General features: G+C 37.5%; 1 protein-coding gene across 1 annotated transcript; it reads right to left on the bottom strand.

Annotated features, from left to right (window-relative positions):
- Positions 1-1625: 1625 nt before the first annotated feature.
- On the bottom strand, positions 1626-23435 carry LOC136707043 (macrophage mannose receptor 1-like). The gene is made up of 30 exons (XM_066680906.1): positions 23311-23435; positions 22673-23059; positions 22244-22423; positions 21909-22064; positions 21684-21797; positions 21418-21555; positions 21154-21333; positions 20751-20908; positions 20423-20539; positions 20180-20295; positions 17995-18143; positions 17475-17674; positions 16992-17116; positions 16761-16833; positions 16532-16688; positions 14546-14581; positions 14291-14454; positions 14100-14161; positions 13911-14011; positions 13367-13509; positions 10222-10324; positions 7357-7502; positions 7000-7105; positions 6471-6703; positions 5476-5641; positions 4988-5146; positions 3251-3367; positions 2856-3044; positions 2121-2153; positions 1626-1984 (listed from the first exon to the last, which is right to left on the bottom strand). Exons 1-30 carry the CDS (start codon positions 23372-23374, stop codon positions 1770-1772), a joined length of 4287 nt encoding a protein of 1428 aa, XP_066537003.1. The 5' UTR covers positions 23375-23435; the 3' UTR covers positions 1626-1769.
- Between the last annotated feature and the right edge of the window lie 459 nt (positions 23436-23894).

A 23894-nucleotide genomic window follows, 5' to 3' on the forward strand; every position in this document is an offset into this window, starting at 1 on the left:
TGGCTTGTTTCATTCAGGCCTAGACAAAATGCCCAGTGGCATTTTGGGACCCTGTTTCTACAGGTGCATCTCAATAAATTTGAATACCATCAAAAAGTTAATTTACTTCAGTAATTCAATTCAAAAGGTGAAACTCATATAGGTTCATTACAAACAGTGTCATCTATTTCAAGCATTTATTTATTTTAGTGTTGATAATTATGGCTTATAACCAATGAAAACCCAAAAGTCATTGTCTCAGAAAATTAGATTAATCAACACAAAACACCTGCAAAGGTTTCCTAAGCCTGATTTGACAGATGTCCAGAAGGCAGTCACTGACATCCTCCTGCTGTATCCAAGCATATTAATGGAAAGTTGAGTGGAAGGGAAAAGTGTGGTAGAAGAAGTCACAGGGATAAACGCAGCTTTGAAAGTATTGTCTAGAAAAGGCCATTCAAAAATTTAGGGGAGATTCACTAAGAGTGGATTGCTGCTGAAGTCAGTGCTTGAAGAGCCACCACACACAGATGTATCCTGAACATGGGCCACAACTGTGGCATTCCTTGTATCAAGCCACTCCTGACCCAGAGACAACACCAGAAGCATCTCACCTGGGCCAAGAAGCAAAATAACTGGACTGTTGCTCAGTGGTGCATTCCATTGGGAAGTCAAGGTCCCAGAGTCTGGAGAAAGAGTGGAGAGGAACATAATCCAAGCTGCTTGAGACTAGGGTGAAGTTTACACAATCAGTGATGGTTTGGAGAGCCATGTCGTCTGCCTGTGTTAGTTCACTGTGTTAAATCAAGTCCAATGTCAGTGCAGCCGTCTACCAGGAAATTTTTAGAACACTTCATGCTTCACGCTTTGTCAACATGGCTTGCCAAGATGATTGCATTTTTTCGATGTTTGAATGCACTGCTACCAGAGTTCTTAGTGATATGTTTAGAGTGCAGTCTTTGAAAAGGGCCACTGCTGCCTGAGGTGCTGTGCTGTGAAAAAAGTCCATTGAGAAAGAATGTTTAACTGGCAGTACCAGCACGAACTGCAGGAGAGTAGATTTTCTGTTGATGATGCAAGAAATGAGGTCATTGTACTCATCAATCCTGTGATCCAGGGCCATTGTTCTTTAGCTTCCATGGAATATGGAACCCTCTAGAGTGCCTGGATGGATCTATGATTTTGTGGAGTCTGTGCCACATGAACCCTATTCACCAGCCTGAAACTACTGGTCCCAAGACTCATTGGACAAGGCCATATATTTCTAGTCCTCTAGGATCCAGTTATCAACCTCAAAAGCACAGAGGAGCCACTGATTCAGGTATTGTGGTGTTTACAGAGCACTTCTGTGAGGATATGGTTGAATAGAGCAAATATCAATTTTAATTCATCCCAAACATACTCAAGGAGCTCTCTCTCCAGAGAAAACAGATCTACTGTTCCACAGTACAATGTTAGTTAGGATTTATACCACTCTAGCCAATAGGTGGCACTAAGCATGATGAACTCAGTGACATGTGCTGTTGTTCTAGAGAGATATTTACATATATAAATTGACTGAACAAAATGTATTTAAAAGAAAGTCTGATGAACTTTATTTAGTAAGCACTAATGACACAATTACATTTATGTAGCTGTTAATCCAAATACAATTTCAAAACCCCTTGAGAGTTTGAATGTCTAAATGACCCAGCTTATTTTAACACAATCCCTGATTACAAAAAAAGCATTTAATTAATTACATATATAGAAATCAAAATGTACATACACACATTTACAAACAAGTAGGTCTATTCGTTATTTTCCACCAAGGTCTTGGTATCTTTCTCCTCTGATTGGGAGAATCTTGTAGCATAATACAGAGGGTTCACAAGTGAGGGAAGAACAACAGGTCGGTTTGAATTCCTGCGGTAGACATATGCCAGTCCAGCCAGCACTGACAGGACAACAATCACCACTACCACTGACACACCAGCAACGTATGAACGATGCACTTCGTAAGCAACTGCAGGAAAATCAGAGAATGAAATAAGAATATTTCAAGACAATTCTTCAAAAAATGCATTTTATTATAATGCAAAGTAATGCACTCCAACACTTGGATTTGTCAGAGACTGCTTGTTTGTGTGTCAGACTCTCACCTGTGCTGTTCACTGTAAGGGCTGGGTTTATAACTGTGGAGAAAACAGAAGGAGAACAATGAGTATTTTAGTTAACATTGTGTTGTGTAATGTTTAAGACAGGATAAGTTGACTTTAAGACAACAGGAGTGAAGGGTAATACATTGCAATTAGTCAATTATAGACTAAAACTAGATTTGAAATAAAGGTAAAAATACATTTCAGAACTGTGGTTTTGGTTTTTAATGGCAAATTTGTCTGAATCAACTCATGCATGTTTTCTGTAGATAAAAATCAAATATGATAAATTTTACACTACTCAAACAGTGCTAACAACAAAGTTGTGGGTCAGTGATAAATCACTTTTGTGGGATATTTTGTTTAAAGTAGGTGGATCTTCTGTCTAAAGCCCAAATTGAGTGAAATCATATTTACTAGTTAACCACCTGGTATATATAAACCTGCCAACAACCCCCAGAACACAGCAAAAATATCCAGGAATGTGTTAAAGTACTGATATTGCTGCATGGTGTTTCAGAACCATGTTAAAATAACATTACACATATAGAACACCTACTTGTTTAAGCAAATATAACTCACCATTTGTATAAGAAATTAAACAAATACCTGAAAAACATTTCTGAACTCAACTGTACAGAAATCTGTTATACCACTCATGTTAATGTTCTCCACTTTCTTAAACCAGTCACCTTAAATGAATTTGACTTTACAGGAAGCTAAATCATGGCAAATTACCTTTGGCGGTTTTGCAGATAAAGTTTGCATTACGGTATCTGCACAAACTTTTACTCCATTTTTTAGTTTTGGCAGAAATAAAAGCACAGACATTTTCATAAGGATCATGGTAATCATCATCACGGCTGTCTCCAGGTTCGTCCCAGTTAATGTAGTCCACAACATTGTTGTCCATCCACAACCAGTGCCCTGTATGATTCAAACAGAAAACTGAACTTGTTAATTTACTTTAAAGTGGGATTTAATCACGATTGTGTCACAAAAGACATTGTTTTGAAACATGATTTGTTTTCACACTGCACAAAATTAGCAGCCAATGATCAGCCCAACCCTAAAAAATAATTTATTTTGGGATCCATTATTATATTTCATACTTTAAATACTTTTGTATTTACCTCCAAATGTTTTGTAAAGACCTATCCAGAATTTTTCCTTATTATTTCCAAGAAAACTAATGTACTTCTCTATGAATGATGACTCTTCCATGTCTTGAATGCTGGCAAGACTGGCTCCTGGGGAAAAAAACAATCATTTAAAATAAATGATTATTCTTCCTTTATACAAAACATAAAACATTTAACTATCAGTATCTATGAAAATGTATTATTTAATAGTTGTAAAATATAAGAAATTACTTTTCCATTGTTCTTGACTTATACTGTGACTTGTACTGTTTTCCATTTTCTATCTCTATAATAGTAAAACTAAACAATAAAACACCCAGATTTTCCACTGATAATGTTTTTCACATATTTACTGTCAAGCAAATTGCTTTGTTTTTACATTTTTACATATTTTCCACAACTGTTAGTCCTTTTCCACCAACTTGAAATCAGTTTGCTTCCTATTCATGACCTTAATTTAGAACACTTCAGCACGTTACCACCAACATAATTTCATTCTCTAAAAGAAACATTTTGCTCCCAACTTGAACCTATGACTAGTAGGTTTTTCAGGGTGAACCGCGATCTTGTCCTAGGGCAAGTTGAGTTAAAGGAACTTCAGAAAGAGTCATGGTACATTGGAGCTGGATGGTGTTATGTACAGTGTGTTGTATTGTCCTCAATGGTAAACGGCCAACAGGATGAATCTTTGTACAGTTTTGTATTTTAATTGAGAAATAAAAACAGGAAAATATCTGTGTGTTAATTGAATCTGTCAATGTGAAAAAGCACATTGTCTACTCCACTGCTCACAAGGACCCTACTCTGAAATGTTTTTTAACAGAAGACTGCCATTACTTCATGTGATTCTATCTGTTTATTCTTGGCCCTGGCACTGAATTCAGCCACAGCAAAACTGGAAGTGAACATTCTGCCTTTTTTATTGTCAATCACGTTCTATAAAGCCAATCAGCAACAGGAGTGTTTAGTTTTTATCATTACCCACTATAGCCACATTGCAGTTCTCCCAAATGAAAGCAGTAACAATTCTACTTTTTATTAGAGTCTAGTGGCTGAAATAAGACTTGCTACCATCAGATGTGACATCACAGTATTATAAATATGGCACAGAATGTAAGGAAATCTGTGTTTTGTAGATCATTTCTTTGTTGTAACAATGCTTGTTGGCAATAAATCTTACACAGTTGGAAAGCCTGTAAAGTTCCCCTTGAAATGGTGCCACATTCATTAGGAACATACATTTGTGGGATGAGCAGTAAAGCTGACTATGTGGACTGTGACCATGAAAAAAAATAGCTAAATACTCTCATCCTTTAATATGGAAATTAACAGGCTTTCCAACTTTATTAGATTTATTGCCAAAAAGCATTGTTACAACAAAGAAATAATCTACAAACACAAATTTCCTTACTACTGTGTCTGATCCACTCATACCAGCACAACACACAATAAAACACCACAACGTCGATGTAAGTGCAGCACTTTGTGAGATCCACCGTCCACATCATACGTGTTCTGTGGGGTCCTGAACATTGAAGAACAGGGTGACCAGTGGCTAACAAATTGCTCAGACAAAACAGATGGACTACAGTCTGTAATTGTAGAAGTACAGAGTGCTCCTGTGCGGTCAGTGAAGTTGATAAAATAGGCATTGAGTGCAGAAACAAGGAGTTGATGTGTATAATGTTTTTGCTACAGTTTTTAAGATCATTATGATGTTGTTCTCACCTCTTTGGCTACAAATTTTAGCTGCTGAGCCCCATGAATTTGAATCTAAAACAAAGGAATAACAGTGCCCTTTGAAAGGCTGCCATGTCATCATTGGTTTCTCTTCAGTTAGCTCAGGGCACACTCCTGGATACTGAGCTGGTGGAGTTGGAGCAATTTCTGTAAAGTTTACAATAAAAGAATACATTCACATCACTTATTTAACACTTAAAATTGATACAATTATTAACTGTTACAGATTAGAAGGGATACAGTGTTAACAGGAAGGGAAAAACCCAACATTTTTACAACAAGCGCACACATGAAATTAATTCAACTTTATCCCATAATTTACAGATTTCTCATTCAATCCTTTCTTCCTGTTCCTGAGTGAAAGACTAAATCATAACTCCAAATTAGCCACTAATCTTTTCTGCATTTCTGGGTTAAAAAGACAATAGATTTTTTTTTTTTGTTTACATCATCCAGAGCTGTTAAACATAACTCACCTGTTGACTTCTTACACAGGCTGTAGAAGGTTTCATTGCATTTGGCAGTTTTCCACCCTCCATCTACATCCACATAGACACAGGGCTGGTCCTTCTTCGGTTCACTATTACTCCACCTCTCCATATTCAACAGCCAGTTATCAATCCACAGGAAATATTCATGTGTCTGTTCAATAACAAACATTGACCAGCATTGCTTTACACCAAAAAGTCAACTGTGAAATATAGCATAATTAATAGCAGCCTTGGTTAATTTTTGAAGGTCAATTAATTCAATGTCACATAGAAATTATGAACACAATCTAAATTCATCTATAAATGTAACTAAGCCATGTCAATGTTGTTAACACCCAAAACATTTTCATGCACACACAATATCAATGAAGTGTTTCCATTTCAATTAGACTTTTTGTTCATTTGTCTATGTTCATGAATATTTAAAGGGTTTATTTCACCTGTATCAGCTAGGTTATAAATATAAGCTGCTACAGAGGCCAAATATTTACTTTCATATGGATGACTAGAGAACATGTAAATGACATAAGAGAAAGGTGTTTTCACTCGTAGCTGGTATTAAAAATACCTACATTCCTGGAAGTGGACTTAAGCATATTTTGAATCCGGCTCCAGAATTACGTTTAGACACGACCTTTAGACACAATATGCAAGTGCATTTAACCTCTACTATAAGCCCCACATAGCACATTTTATTCCCTTCCAGAAGCACTTTCTATGTTGGTATATTTTGAAGGCTACTGGAGCTTTAAATTGAATCAAATTCTCTCGTCAGGTGAGATGAAAATTAATAATAATAAAAAAAATTGTATAGAAAAAAAAAATAACAAAGTTAAATTGTTAAAAACCTGTGGGTTGAAGCTGAAAAGAAGAGCAAGTGTACTCTGTTCTGTACTGTACTCTTTTGATTATTAATATAATTTTGTTACATCAAGAGTATGTCATACATTTTATGCTCAGTAATTTTAATTTAGTCCTACCTCCTGACTGTTAAGGCCGATCCACAGGGGTTGTCCAAGTTTATATACCTGCAGCTCAATGTAGTATTGAGCATAGAGGTCTCGAATGCTGGCCAGTTTTGCCTCCTGAGACTCACAGTGTTGTTTCGCTTCTCCCCAGGTCATGTTTGTTTGAACGATCAGGTAAGAAGCATTTCCAATTGTGATGAAGGTTTTGGGCAACTCTGTGGGGGATGGGATGCTTAAATCTGAATCTGAAAAATGGAGAAAACACATAAGAAATATTTAAATTTAATAATCCCATGCATTCAAAGTTTCCAAATATATATACCAAGAGTGGTTGTAGCTTCAGAGCAAAGGACAATGACTTTCTAAAATAATCTAAAATACACATGTCCTTTGGAGTCTATATAATTCCTCATATGTTCATAGGTTTGATGCCTTTATCAATAGTAAAGGAGAAAATGTGTCCAGATTTTTGAATATCAGTGAACAATTACTGTTTATTTAAGAGTATGCCTGAGAAGCCAAATTGCTTTTTTGATCTTACTTAGAGGTTTACTGCAAATAAAGCCACTTGTATCATTGCAGTCTTTTTCCACCCATTGTCCAGGCTGTGATCTTTGCTGATTTCCCACAGCAACACATTTCTTATCCTTTTAAACACAGATAGGATCCTTATTCAAGAATACGCAGTTAAAAATCCCTTCACACACACATACAAACAAAGAATAAATCTTACTTAAGATAAAAAAGTATCAGCTAAAATAATGGTGAATATAAGAAACAATATAATCACCATATATTGTTGACATGTTAAGTGTTCGTGCTTATGAAATATACATGATAAAAACATGCTTAAAGCCAAATATCTGTGAATGCGTTCAAAAATCAATGAGTGACATACCAAATTATAATAGTAGCGTCTTGTTTCATTAAAGTTTGTGAATCTGAGTGGACTGCCATCTGTCCATTTATATATTATGGCTGCCAAATTACTGAAGCCAATCCAAAAATCCTGTTTGTCTTCTATCATACTCAAGGTCAGGAAAGCTAAATCAACAAAGGGAGAGAATAAAACCTGGTAAACGAGTGGTTAACCAGGCAATGCACAGCATACACAGAACACTCAGTTTTATTTTTGCACTAATGCAAAATGTCAAAGGGTACTGGGTGATTATTTGACATTGGGCATTGTCTGGGTTTTTACTTGGGGTAAGGAAACAGTGACAGAGCAGAATATGCCACACTAAGTTTACCAGAATGCAACCTGTATTTTAAAAACGATATACTACTCCCCTTTTTAACACAGTTCACTGGTGTCTCTTTAAAATATCTGTCACACTTTTGTCAAAACACCTCTGTGATCAAACATGATCTCTTTCAGGTATTCTCCTGTATATATGTATATATATATTTAAACATATTAAACAAATATTTATATATATATATATATATATATATATATATATATATATATATATATATATATAAAGGCCTGTTTCCTTTTCGTGGAGATACCGGCACCCTCCATAACCCGAGGCCGTTAGAGCCAGTGGAAGCAGGTGAGGCTAACAAAGGTGCACATCATGAGGATCCTTGGTCAAAAAACTTATAGGATTTCCTCATGAATGCGCTCATTGGACCATCTGAACCCTCAACAGCTCCAGCATCTGTTTTTTGAGCAACACCTGCCCCTTGATCACCCACAGCACCTGCCCTAAGAGCAGCCCAAGCACCTGCCTCCATGGACATTATTGCAGGACCTCCTGCCTCTGTGGATGTCAACGCAGTGCTCCCTGTTCCCAAGGACATCACCGCAAGGCCCCCTGTTCCTGACGACCTAACTGCAGGACTTGCTTGCTGCTCCTAGAGTTTAGTGTTTTGTCTCCTGTCCAGTCTCTTTTCCTAACCTTGTCCAACCTTGTCTAAGCTCCAGTCCAGTCACCTGTTGGTTCATTGATTATGCTAGTCCCTTGTATTTTGTATAACAAGAGGGCAGGGCAACAAAGGAGACTAGACTGGGAGACTGGGAAAAAGACATGACATAAGCAGAAACAGGTGATGGGATTCAGGACAAGACAGGGGCACATACCAGAGACAAAACACTGGACTGGAAACAAGACAGGACAAGCAGACCGGACTGGGGACGGAACCAGAGCTGAAACAGGAGACGGGACTGGGGACTAGACAGGAGCAGAAACCGGAGACTGAACAGAAGATGAAACACTGGAATGGTGTGGACAGAAGCAGGAAAAGGAGACTGTACTGTGGACTGCACATTGCAAAGATATGGGGACTGGAACAGTGATGGGACAGGACTGCGCATAGGAAAAGGGTACAGACACAAACAGGGACAGAGACTAAGGAGGAAACAGGCAGAGGGATGCAGACTGAAACAGGAACAAAAGAGGAGGAGGGGTCTGTGTCTTTATGCCCCGGGAGTTGCATGTTTTGGGGGGGGGGGGGGGTTCTGTCACACATTTGCCCTGTTTTGTGTGTTCCTGCTCTGTTTGTGTCTGAGTTCCTTTGTTTTTCATTTGTTCTGTATTTGTTCTGTTCCTGTTTCCTCCCTTGTCTTCGCCCTAGCCCCACCTTGTCATTAGTGATTGCACCTGTGCCTCCTTTGTTGCCCTACGTTCTAGTTATCTCTTATCTTGTGTAAGTATATATATATATATATATATATATATATATATATATATATATATATATATATATATATATATATATATCTCCCTGGTTAAAATTATAGCTCTATTACTAAAATAAAACAAATAAGTTATTATTCATTTGGTCCAAGTCCAAGATAAGAATGGAATAACCTGTATATGTAATTCCAAGATGTAGTTTACATTTCATTGGTTTGTTTGGTACAGAAATCAAGGGATTTACACAATAAGGAGTGATGCTGAATACTGAAGAGTGCTTGTGCCACGTTTGTGAAGAGTTCCAAATGAGAATCTATTGGTTTATAGCTTAGCTAGTCTTGCTAAGGAGCTACGTGTGTGCTAGCCTGCTCTGTTTTTTTTTTTTTAGTCATTATTTGCTCTCTCTCCACTGCTCGTAAATACTGTGGTGTTCGAAGAATGAGAATTGTTACACTCTTTTCATTACGCTGGACACAGAAACTCAGTAATTCTGACCCAGATAGCGCTATGTAATATTGTAAAACGTCACACGCTTGATTATTGTGGGGATCCGATTACATGATTAGTTTTGGTGCAACTGCATCCCTAGGTGGCACTAAAACAGAAAAAAGCCTCTTCAAACATTTATAGTAGCACCTCCTATATGTGCTTTGTTTGGACATGCTCCTTCACAGTAAGGCCTTTCATAAGTCGACCAAATACGTTCCCAGATGGGCTTGATTTGTTGGGTTTACTGCTGAATAAATATATTAAACTCTACCCACTTAGGTTTTTTTTTGTAGATACTGGCCATTGACAATTACAATTTTGACAGAATCGAAATGTCCTTAATTGTCTACTTATAGCCTTGTCCACAGAAGCACCATGTCAAATGTCAGAGCGATTGGCCTTGTGGCTGCTGAAATGTTAACTTCTAGCTTTTATGGCACCCTGACATGAATCTTCACGCTAATATTTACATGCTACCCCAGAATCCCTAAGCTAATAACCTTCCAGCAAAAGAGTCCTTGCCTAGCCTTGTTTGTTCAATCTCCTGTATCTCACTGGGTGGTTAATTGAAGAGGAGTAATCAAATTAATAGGATATGACATGTTAGTTTTTGAACAGGAAAGGACTCTGACCTTGTTGAAGTTTATTAGTTATTGATGCCAGATTTCCTCCAAAGTCCTTACAGTAACTTCTGGCCTTAAGCCAGGTTTGCTTGTCCGTTTGTATTCTGTAACACTATAAATAAAAAAAACATATAGATATGTTACATGCCACACCCAATTGTTTCAATAAAGAGACATTCTATCAAAAAAAAAAGAAAATAACTGTAAAAAGTAACCAACACATTAAAGTGTCCACAAGAACACGCATACCCAACAAAACACTGCGCAGAACATCACAATCCAACATCCTTACAAATAAACCAGCTACAATAACTTTTTTAAGTGATGGCAAAGAAGATCCAGTTTTGCTAATGTTTAAATTGGTAAAGAACTTTAAGATCTAGTGATGAATTTGTAAACCTTTAAAAGATTCTTCACAATCAAATGAGACTAAAATCTGTTTTTAAATTTTGGTTATTAATTAGTTTGTAAACAACAAATTTATTTCATAATCACACAACTATTAATGAATTTTAATGTAATTACAACCTAATTAATAACAATTTTATTCTAAAGGGTTATGAAACAAACATGGTTCTTTATGGAACTAAAGCATTTTTTTTTATGACATTTCTCAAAGAACCATTGGTACCAGCTGTAATGGAAAAATGCAGATTGTTGATGTTGTTGGCACCGACATTGGCTGGGTCATTTCCAGGTTCAGGCTATCCCAGTGGCACCATACGTTCAGGTACAAATCTTTGGTATCAAAAAGCTAAATACGCTGTCACAACAGCAACAAATTCATCATGTTATGTCTGTATGGGGGCACGGGACGTTCCAATTATCATGCCGTTACATCCTTACAATGCTTCCACTTGTGCCAAATACATGAGAAAAATGCATCCAGATCCATTAAAGGTAGAATGCTTACTGCAGGGGAATAAAGGTAAAATGTGTAAGGATGAAGACATCCTACATCAGTCAATAAAGGGGGGCTTTATGTGTCCTAGAGATTGTGCTCTTGCAGCTGGCTCCAAAACTTTCAACTACTCAGCTATACATCGTGAATGTCCCACATGGCTTAAGTCCTTCTTAATGTTGTCCCCTACAGGAATGATTGAAAACCCAGATGATTATGTTGACAATTTGAACGCTCCCTATGAGTGTTACACTAGAAACTTGTCAAAAGATGTAATGTGTGTTGTAGCGAACCGCTTGCGCCCCTGCGCGATAGAGGTGGGACATTTTCCAGGGCATTGTTCCATCATGTGGGTGGTTGATCAAAATCAAAGGGTGTTTCAACTGGGGTCTGATCACACAACTACATTTCAGAACATGTATAGTCTCTATCCCCCACGCTACACGCTCCTGGTGACTCAACGGAGACCAAGGGCTGACATATTTTGGCAGTGTGGTAACGGAGGTCGTCTTAGATCGACCCTTCCTTCAAACTGGACAGGTACATGTGCTCTGGTTATGTTGGCAGAGCCAACACTTATTTTCCCTGGATCCAAATTGTCTAACCTTCCGACTAAAAAGGTGATTCACAGGGCGAAGAGAGATTTCTTGGGGGACCGTTTGATTTACTTAGATGCAATAGGCATTTCACGTGGCGTCCCCGATGAATTTAAAGTGCGGAACCCTATAGCCGCAGGGTTTGAGTCTATTTTCATATGGGTAACGATGAACAAAAATGTGGATTGGATAAATTTCATATGGTATAATCAACAGCGTCTGGCTAATATGACTCGTGACACACTGAAAATTCTGGGGGAACAGTTGCATTACACTTCACAAATGACATATCAGAATCGAATTGCCCTAGATATGGTTTTGGCTGAAAAGGGAGGTGTATGTCACACGTTTGGTGATCGCTGCTGCACTTACATTCCTAATCACACAGCAGCAAACGGGTCATTCACTGAGGCAATGAAGGAGTTAACAACTTTTACTGAGGAGTTGTATGAATTTTCAGGTATAAATAATGACTGTATGGCTTGGTTTGATTCCTATTTTGGCAAATGGGGAGCATTGGGGCTGAAGCTGGCTGTCGCGGTAATCATTTCTCTATCAGTATTTGCACTAATCGGATGTTGTATTATTCCCTGTGCCAGAAGCCTAATCATCAAAATTATTGAACGAGCTGTTGGTATACAATTCAGTATGGTGAGTGCAGATGTGTACACGGAGCTTGACCCTGCAGCTGAGAAAAATCCGCTGGATGAGATGCCTCTTGAAATGCCCCAGCCACTCCATGCCTCATTTGATGAGAAGTAAATTTTAATTTCATTTCATTAATTTTTCATTTATTCACTTTTCATTCATTGATGCTGATTTCAGGTTGATTTTATGATTTTATACGTTTAAATAATCATTTGATATAATCATTCAACATGTAATCATATCACGTGTAATCATTTAATGGTTTTTTAAGTGCATGAGTTATGATGCCTAGACTGAAAGCTTAGCTAGTCTATGGTTGATGTTATCTTTTGCATTTTCTTTTTGCAATATTTTAAATCATAAAAAGGGAGGAATGTAATGGAAAATTGCAGATTAACACTAATGAGTAATGTTTTGTAATATCTAATCTAATCTAATGACAAAAGATATGGGGTTTTGATTAATCTTGGTTAATTCTTAGTCATATAGTAGGCCTTAGTGCTTGAAGTTGTGGTTACGGTGACCTGTGGAAAATTACAGGCCTAAACTGTTATGTGTTGTCTGAATGTCTGAAGGACATTCTCACCATTTTTCCACCAATAAGGGAATGTTTGGGTTAAAACGTTGCTGGTGTACGTGACTGGGGCTCTATATGTATGACTTGATTTGTTCAATAAACTCGTGAGATAAGAGAGAATCTTTGACTTATTCCTCTGGTCTCCCCAAAGAATTCTTTGAGAATAGACCTCTCGATTTTCCTTCCTGGTTTCACATAGATTAATTAAAAATTTCCATAACACCAGCTTTATTTTTAAGAGTGAAACAGGTAAATGTGTGGATGTTGTGTGTTAGCATAATTGTTCTGACTGGTCTGTGGCTGCACTGATTTCCCTCTGTAATGTGGCTTAATGTGTTTGTTCATTGCAGCACATGCACACAAAAACCATGACATAGACCTAAATCATATGAGCTTGTGTGACATATGAAGGGAGCAAACATCATCTTTAACCTTTTTCTGAAATCTGACCCAGCCTTCATGACAGCCTCCTTGAGGCGGCTCAGTGGGGGCAGCAGTGGAGTTGACTGGGACAGTACCATTACGTTTACAGACAATCTTGTTATTATCACCACAGTTCACACTTTGCCAAAGCCCTGGAGGAAATAATGATGTATTACTTGGACAAAATAATTTTCAAACATCTCGAAACGCAGTTAGTTAAAATGATCTGATTTATCATTTATACAATTAAATCCTATTCTCTATATTTCAAATGTTTTACTAATCTAGAATACATATATCTGAAAGTGAAAGTTATCATTTCCATGTATAATTTTCTTTATGCATAGATGTAAACTATATGTAGCCCAGCAATTGAATTTTGTGAAGAGCTAAATGTAAACAATTAAATATCTACAGAAATAATTGCTCAGCTTTGTACTATTTAGGGCTCTGAGTCTACACAGCACGTGTTGGCATTTATGTAAAAGTAAATATGTGAGTTTAATAAGTTTAACTTCATGTTTATCTAGAATTTTCCACTGTCACAACTGACCTTGATAGAAAGTCATCTTCACACAGTTCTCCTCTTCATTCTCAAAAGCCGGCTGGTTTTTTTTCCATGCCTGGAATACTACTGGAGATCCATCCATCCACCTTAAACAGAAACACATGCTATGTTTATTTCTGTTTTAATCATACTTTAAATATGCTTTTAAATGTGAGAGTTCTGGCAGTAACTTACATTAATGACTTATCCAGATCAATTTTCATGCCAATAAAGACATCACTATACCTATTACTTAACTTTGACTAAAAGATACAAAAATATAAAACAGTAAATGACAAAACACAAAGTAGTTCACTATTTAAACATGCAGATATCAACAAGTCTTATTTTAAAATATTAAAATTCCACCACAAGGTTCACTTTACCTGATGCCAGACAAACAACCTCTCTTCTTCATCATTAATGACCACAAGATCACCGTGTCTGTGCTTACAGAACCTCCGTCCTTCTTCCATAGAGTCATAACCACGTTTAAAATAATACTGACTCTCCTTGAATATAACCCATCCATCATCTGTTTTATTGTATGCTGCAGGAGAAATAAAAAAAAACAGAATTATTTTTAAAATTCTTGGAAATCTCATGGAATTGAAGTGATAAACAACCGATTTCAGACTTACTTTGCTCCGTAATCTGCACTTCCTTTGGTGTAACTCCTAGAGGAAAACAAAAATTGTTTTAACATCAAATCCACTAATCAACATTCTCATGAAATTCTCTGTTTACATACAAGTAAAAAGCAATCCTATCCAAAATGATGAACATTCTTACAGGCCTCAAAACATCATGTGGCCTTTATATTAGCTCAAGAACCATGCGTAAAAAGAGCTTCATGAAAAGGGTTTCCATGGCCAAGCAGCTGCATCCAAGTGGATACAGTGGGATAAATCATGCTGATTAGGATGTGGGGTTGTATTTCAGGAGTTGGGCTCTGCTCCTTAGTTCCAGTAAAAGGAACTCTTACAACTTCAGCATACCAAGAGATTTTGGACAATTGATAATTTTGGCAAATAATGAAGCAAGGTCATTCGAGACGTGTTTGATGTGGAAAGCCTTGACTAGTCTGCACAGATTACAATCAATCAATCAAATTTTATTTATGTAGAGCTTTTCACAACAGAACGTTGTAGTTCTGAGCTCCACCCAATAGAACACTTTTGGGATGAATTAAAGTGAAGACTGTGAGCCAGGCCTTGTCCAACATCAGTGTCTGATCTCACAAATGTGCTTCTGGGAGAATTGTACAGAAATTCACGTAAAAACACTCCTAAAGTTTGTGGAGCCTTCCCAGACAAGTTGAAGCTGTTATAACAGCAAAGGTTGGGCCAATGACCCTATGGATTGAGAGTGGGATATCACTCATGTTCAAGTGTGTGCAAAGGTAGGCAAGCTAAAACTTTTGACTATATATATATATATATATATATATATATATATATATATATATATAGAGAGAGAGAGAGAGAGAGAGAGAGAGAGAGAGAGAGAGAGAGAGAAGAGGTTGTGAAGTTATAGCACCGCTGCATGGGGGCTCCATACACCGGCAGTGGAGGCTAGAGATCAGGAGAAGGTTCCTGTACTATATTTTCTGCCATAATGACTTGGGTTTTCATTGGGTATAAGCCATAACCATCAACATTAAAAAATGTATGCTTGAAATTGAGCACTCTGTTTGTAATGAATCTATATAATATATGAGTTTCTCTTTTTGAACTGAATTACTGCCATGGATTAACTTTTTGATGATGTTCTAATTTATTGAGATGCACCTGTATTTCCAATGGCACATAGATCTGGTATGCAGGCAGGCCAATCAAGTACATGCAATCCAAGTGTGTGAAGCCATGCTATTGTGACTTGGGCAGAATCAGCCCTGGAATTGCCCTATATACATATGGAATTTCTAGGAAAATACACCATCTTAATAGCAAACACAAATAAAAACCTATGCTCTAACAAAGTTTATCACCAAGTGACCTATGACCCATCCTTGCTTGCAAAAGCTAATGTGGTGTAGTGTTTTCAAGCCTGTAGTTAGTTTGCACTGGTCTGTATAAGTTAAGAACTTATGATGATCTGCTGCATACACCTAAATCCCTAGAAAATGCTTGAATGTGAAATGCAAAACAATAATTGCCTCTATTGGAAGCACCGTATAGATTGGGAGGATGGAAGAATCAAAGTGGAAGCAGGATGAACAAAACTAAACAACAGGAATTAAATAATGTATTTAAATAATTAATTAATGTATTGAAATATTAATGCATTCATTCATTTTCTGTAAGTGCTTCTCCAGTTCAGGGTCATTGTGTATCCGGAGCCTACCAAGATTCACTGTGCACAAGGCAGAAACACACCCTGGATGTGTCACCAGTCTTTCACAGTCCTTGTGAAATTATTGGTTAAGTAATTTTTGGATTCTGAAAAAAATATTTTTATACCTGAAAGTAATTTCATGAATGTAAATGGAATAAACTAAATGATACTCAGGTTAGTGTATTAACAGTACTAGATAATACTTCTGTGCAATAATTGGGCTATAAAAATAACCTCTATGTGCTTTGTTAATTTCCATAAATCTGAAAAATATATATTATTGATGTTACCTTTTTGAATCTCACAAAACCAGTCAGTTCTGTGATCACATTGTAGGTCCTCCCATCGTCCTTTTGGGTAATACCACGAGGACAAATACATTGTAGCACATTTTTCAATGTTGTTGTAGTTGTCTGGTTCGCCATAAAACCAGTTTTCATAGGATGACTTAAAGACAAAATATTACATTTATATTTTAGCATTCCCTATGAGGAATAATTTCATTTAAACCACACTCACAGCTGAGCCATCACTCCATGTGTAACCAACAGTGGGATCCTGGATGCTGTAACCAATCCATGGGTCCAGTGAACTGCAAACATAAGTATATGTATAAAGACTGTATGTCTAGGTCCATTTCCTTAAACACAAACGTAGTTTCTCAGAAAAAATCATCATTACCAAGCTGAACGACTGATGAAGATTTTAAAAATTGTTTTATCTATATTGTTATTAACATCCTATACTTACTGTTTCAAGTTTTCTGTCTCTATATTGATAGAACTGTGGATACTGAGCAAGTCACCTCCCAATTCTCGACAAAAGGCAAGAGCTTCAAACCATGTCTTCTTTTGGAGTGGGGACACTGCAAACAGCTTTAAGAAGCACATTAAATCACAAACTCAAATCAGTGCTGGGAAACTACAGAAAATGAAAAACAACAACAAACACAGCCTAAAAATATTTTATACTTTTAAGGAATTTACAGTTTACATTTACAATTATTTTTTGCCCGTAGGATAAACAGGATAAACCCCTCATAACCTGAGACAGGGATTGAACACAGGCTCAAATGGCACCTTAACTGTATGGTAGGTACACCTACTGCTGCACCACCATGGACAAACTCCCTAATAATGTGCTAAAGTTCAAAGAGCAGGTGTTCACAAATACCTAAAATTCATTCAGGCTCATCTTAATTGTTATTATTAGCGTCAATCATATTTATTGTACCTTAAAACACTGATCCCTTTTTCTGAGTGGAAACCAGCCCTCACTGCAGTTGGCAGGAGGAGTCGTTGGATGGGCTGGCGTTGGGGTCACTCCCTCTGCTTTCTGCTTACAGATGTATTTCTCTGCATTAATGCAGCTTAACACATCCCATAATCCAGCCAGTACACCTGTGGTCATGGCAACGCAGCCTTGTTTCCCTCCTGTGTTTTAAAAATAGATTTGTACAAACTGTACAAAAAAAAATCTGCGGCATTTAAAATTTACTATGTTCATTCTTACAGCCAATCACTTAAAGCATGTGTTCCATTTCACACAGTGGCACAACTAAAATCTCATGGGTCCTGTACCAAAAACTGTATGCACCCCATTCAGTAGTACCCTGAATAAAATATAATTGAATCAATTATATTATAATTTGATTTTGTAGTATATGTAGTTTGTTCTGTTGTTACATCTCAAATGGTTCATTCCACTCCGCTCAGACCATGTGAAGTGTCTCACATTATATCTGTAGATTTACCTGGCATTCCAGCATTGAAGTGTGTGAACAAAACTTTGCTAGTGTTTGTCCACTCAAAGATGTGTTTATTCTTTTGGTTGGACAGTCCGATCCAGAAGTGCTTCTCTGATCGTGCTCCAATCAGACTGACCAGGAATGCATTTTCAATTCTGCAAGGGAAAAAAAAAACATGAACAGACCCAAAGTATGGCCTGCATATTTTCACAAACAGATACTGACAGCTGCAGAAACAAACTGGGTAATATGAGATGAACTACTGTGGTAGTGTGTATGATCTGTATTTCTGAAACAGGTTTTCTCAAAAATTGAAAACTGCAGGAACTGCAGTCTGCAGTGAGTAATACAGTATGTGAAGTACTATTTTCGAAAGCAACACTTGTCTTACAAAAGGTAAAAAAATCAGTGTTTTCAATTATGAACATAGTTCTGTTTGCTAAACAGTGACAGAACAGGAGAGGGAGTGTGTATCGTGAAATAACAGCACGGCTGTGCAACAGCACAAACATGAGCAGAAAGTGACTACTGGAGTCCATCTTATCCATGCTGTTATTTCACAATAATCCACAACCTGGAGTGTTCTATTGCTTTTATACAACACTCTGGGTAATAAATAAAGTAAGAATTAAATAGACTGAGCTCTGAAAATTGCACCAAACATGCTTACAAATTGTCAATTACTTCTTTCAAATTATAGACCTTCAACAAGTAGCTTGTTTCTATGTCACAGTGACAAAACCCACTTCACTCACTGCAGGGCATTGATCAAATCTCTTACCATCTCACTACACTATCAATAACCTGCTGACTAAACTACTCCAGATAAACGTCTGTCCAAAAGAGCTTTTAAAGGGAACATAAGACTGTAGCAAACTGTTCTTTCATTTGTTTACACTCAGAAGCTATGTGTCTTTTAAGGTGAAACAGTATGTTTGAGGAGAAAAAATATTGTTGTTTATATGGCTGAATTTTAACTTGTTTGTAAGTTTTTAATCACTGTTTGAATTACCACAGAAACTCATTTGTATCCTAAGTTGTAATATTTTTTTTTGAGAGACAGATCCATCTCCGGCAAAATAATTCAATATTACCTGCCTATGGAGCAGGAATAGAACAATATCCTCATCTTGGTTCATGTTTTTCAAATTTTGGAGGTCTGTTTGTTGTGTAAAAACCAATAGATGCTTTTCTCTGCTGTGAGCAGATAGAAAGAAAGACTAGCATACTGGACAGGGACACTTTTTTCCCTACACATTTACAAATGTGTAGCATCTTAAGCATTCGTAAACACTGGTTTCAAGCACATATGGATTGGAGAGCAGCAGGTGAGTAGGAAACATTTTCAGAATAATATAAAACATGTTTTATGAGTAATATGTGAACGTTATACTTATAATCTAAGTTAGAAACATTTAAATGAAATAGGATCCTACACCTACCCATTAAGCTTGCTGTGACCGTTTATGATCCGATTAGCAACCAGCTACCCTTAACAACTAAGGTTACTCATTGGTCCACCTACTTCATCATTAGCTCTACCCCATGGGTCATCAGGTTGGCACCTCTCCTCATTGGTGTTTTGATGAATTAAGCCCATGACACCTCTGGAAGGCTCAACAGTGAACTCTGACATCCCAGACCTACCCCCACCCCCACTCCATGCTAGGCATCTAAGCATCGTTTTCCTTAGGGATATGGATACTGCCTGCTCTCCTCCACACTTTTGGAATACTCCCTTCATTCCATATTATAACCATCAACCGCAACAAACTTCATCATCTCAGGTGCACACTAGTACACCCAGTACAAGCCTTGGAGCAGAACACACTCTTGCATGATGCACCATTTCTTTAACCTCAATCAATAATAATAATAATAATAATAAGAAGAAGAAGAAGAAGAAGAAGAAGAAGAAGAAGAATTGTAGAAAAAAGAAGTTGACAGAATAATAAAAAAGACACAAATTTAGTCCATGAATACCTGACCTCACTAAAGACCTTCTGGTTGAATTTTATTAAATCTATGCAGATTTTTCCAGCCCCAAATGGTGCGCTTATATTCCAGCAGTACACACAAGTATCACAAAGGTGTAGCATGTCCTATTCCTAATTTTATTGACAAACATATGCTCTGAAAAACTGTGTGGCCTTTTGGACAAAAACCTATGTGTTAAATACACAATTCTGACCTGTCTGTAATGTCGACTAAATAAGATCCACTCTTCTCACACATCTGTTTGGCCTCTTGAAAGGTTTTAGTCTGTGCTCCAGTTTGATAGCAATAGTAGCCATACCTGACCCAACCCTTAAAAAGTCAAGAAACATGAGATATTGATTAGTGAAGCAAATATTGATGACTAACAAAATTCCTTACAACCACAGTTCAAAAGAAAGAAATAGTCCAAATAATAAAATCTGAAGCCAATACTCACAGGTTTGCAGCCTGGGCTCGTAACAGCTGTGTCGTTAGTGGATGGACTTAAATGGGTTTTTTTCTTACAGATGTATCCATACTTGTTCTGACAGACTTGGTCAGCCCACTTTCCCTCCTGAACCAGACACAGGTAAATTTACTGGAGGGAATGTGTCCCTTATTTGCTAGTAATGTGCATTAATTATGCTGTGATTTATTATTTATCTATATTACTGTCTGATCTCAAAATTAAGCAAAACATTAAGAACGAGTATTTTAGTCGTTATATTAATATATAGTTTAGTGGAAATGGATCTGTGTTACAATGTAAGTGATGATTTTGTTACCTCTCCTCTCATTGAAACACAGTCTTCTTTAAGGGTGGCATCTTGGCTCGGCTCATTCACATCCCACAGGACAAATGGGACGCTGGAGTGGTCACTCCAGTCAAAGAGCATCGCAGTCTTGAGGTCATTTAAACCAATCCACACTTCATCTGTCTTCACTGTGTACATTGGAAGAAATAATAAGAAAGGCATATCAGAGAATTTAAATTATGTATTCTTCACAGAACTGATAGTTGGAAAGGAATTCTACAGCTGGGGTCAGTTTATCCAAACCCCTCGTTCCTTATAGTGTTCTCTTCTGATTCAAACCAAATTCAACAACCTGAACTTATGCTGAATGCATGCCACCCATTGTCCATTTTATCCTACGGAGTTATAGCTGATAGAACACACACAAACTCACAGTATCCGAGTTGTGAGATGACAAAGCTCTGCTCTTCTACACTGAGAACGCTCAGCAGATCTCCACCTTCACGTCGACATGTGTCTTTTGCCTCCAGCCATGTTTTCTTTGTCCGGAAGAGGTGGTAGCAGTGGCCTGAGTAAGGAATCCAGGGAGTGGTGCAAGAACCTGTGTGAACAGCTGGACAGAAGCAGACATAAAACATACAGGATGTCAAAGACCAGCATTATTTAATACTTCAATATTCAAGGAGACTCTCATTACCTGGTGGAACAGTGGGAGTGGAGAGGCCTCTTTGACAGATATATCCATGTCTATCAGAACAAAGAGCAGTGGACCATTCAGAACCATGAAGTTGACTTAACACCCCACAGCTACGGCCTGGTAGAGAAGATGGTTGACCTTTTCTCAGAAAATCACACACAAACATATGAGAAGAAAAGAATTAAATTACAGATTAAAGAGTTACTGTTTTGATTAACAGTCAATTTAAATAAAAATAAATGATGAATTAAGACAAGAAAACTCACCACTGAGCCATTTCAGATAACGTAAAGGTTGTCCATTGACCCAATGCCATCCACTAGAGGCATCCAAACTGTTCAGTCCTGTCCACAACACTGCCCCTGTTTTCTGAGTCAGCCCTAAATAAATGAATCAACTTAATAACATCATTTATATTTCATTTAATTTGTTTTTTTGTATTACATTTACTGTAAGTAATCACTGTGTCTAGGAGTCATTAGAGCCTGTACCTGATATGAAAGTCTGTTCATGGGGCTCAGTGACACTCAGCAGATCTCCCCCCTGCTGCTGACAGCTCTTCCTGGCCTGGTACCAGTTCAGTGCAGACTCTTCATTCAGCTGGTAATACACATTTGTCAGAGGGTTCTTCACCCAGAAGTTGTCATCTACAATCAGAAAAGCACCAGAAAACTAACAGTCAGATATCAATATAGGGTTAAGTTAAATGTTAAACATTACAATGTATGTATTAATATATCATTATTTTTAAAAATAATTAATTATTATGTTACTGAATAAACCCATAAAAATCTGTTCTAAGGCATTAGTAGCAGAAACCATGTACCTTTTTTACGTATTGGACAGTAACCCCAGAGCTGATCGGGTTCAAATTCCCGTTTAACAGCACACCACAGACGTTTGATGGAGGAGCCATCCGTTGTGCAGTCTGTGTACCATTTCTTTTCATAAAGGAATGGAAATTCACAAGGTTGTCCAAAAGCATTTCCTTTAATTGTGTATATCTCTGTGATAACAAAAGGACAAAATAGTTTTAAACATTGTTTGAACACAATATTGCAGTGTGATTTTAATTTCAGCAGACTGTGCATTCATATATGGATTTAAATTCAGAAAAAATATTATTATTATAACCTTAAAACAATAGTAGTTTGTGGCCCCACCACCAGTTCCAGAAAAAAGTACAATATTACAAACATAATTATGGTTTAAACAAATGTTGTGATGCTGCTGTTTATTCTGAGAAACTAAATACCTTCATAGGGCCGAGAGCAAACACTGTCTGTCGTTCCATGAATTGTCCACTTGCCCTTGTCCCCTGGGTTTTTGGACAGTGTCAGTAAAGTAGTGTCTCCCTGAAGGGACAAGTAAAGAGACTCATTCTTCAGGCCAAACAGAGTGTTGTTGTGGCACTCCCACTTCTGAAGATCACTGCTGGAATCACAGATGAACCACTGCAGTTTATTGCCCTCAATCTTGACCCCTGTGCCGAGGCATTTCTTCTGTACAACGTTAAAGATGCGGTTCTCTGAAGTCCAGCGGAACTGCTGTTTGGGGTTCTGAGGGTTGCACAGAGTCAGCTCTTGCAGACTGTCTCCCAGACATCGGTTCTTATGGGCGTTGTAGATCAGAAATGTCCCATCTGTGGAGGAAGTGAAGAATTGTGAATGAACACAACAGCTGTTTACGCTACAACTCGAGTATTTTAAGCATTTACAATATATTGCTGCCATATCCCTGATGAGGAATTCAAACAGAAGAATAAGTGTGACCCTCACACAAAGCAAATCAAACCTAAAATGATGGATTCTCTGCAGGTAAAACCACTTTTGCAAATTAAATAATTAATAAATGCTTGAGATCAAATGTAGTTTAAATAAAAATGAAACAAACCTGACTGAGCAAAGTAGTCTGACAGGTTCAGTAAAAGCACAATGATGACAGTTATTTTCACCATCTTGTGTGAGCTCAATCCTGTGTTGAACTCTGATGTTCAGACTCAGAATGACACTCTGGTCTCTGTGACCTGCGGTTAATAAGAGTGCTCACTGCTGACCACCCAATCCAAAATAACACACCACATGCATTTCTCTGGGAACACAGGCAAGCTGATTTCATCACAACATTTCCTGTAAGCAAGTGTAAAATAACGTAGAATAGCTACACAACTGGCGGGCTGCAATGATGTCCTCAGCAGTTAGTAGTTTTTTTGTTACAGTGTGCCTATGTGTTTTTTGTGTGTCTGTGAGTATGACAGATGATACCATGTACAGCATTTTAACATTTTAAGCGTTTCAATCAGGTATTGCAAAATATTTAAATACTTAATTATTTATATATACTTATATACAGTCATGGGCAGCACGGTGGTGCAGCAGTCACACAGCTCCAGGGATTGGAGGTTGTGGGTTCGATTCTCGCTCCGGGGGACTGTCTGTGAGGAGTTGGTGGTTCTCCCCGTGTCCGCGTGGGTTTCC

Source organism: Hoplias malabaricus, chromosome 9 (genome assembly GCF_029633855.1).
Source record: "Hoplias malabaricus isolate fHopMal1 chromosome 9, fHopMal1.hap1, whole genome shotgun sequence".
NCBI lineage: Eukaryota > Metazoa > Chordata > Actinopteri > Characiformes > Erythrinidae > Hoplias > Hoplias malabaricus.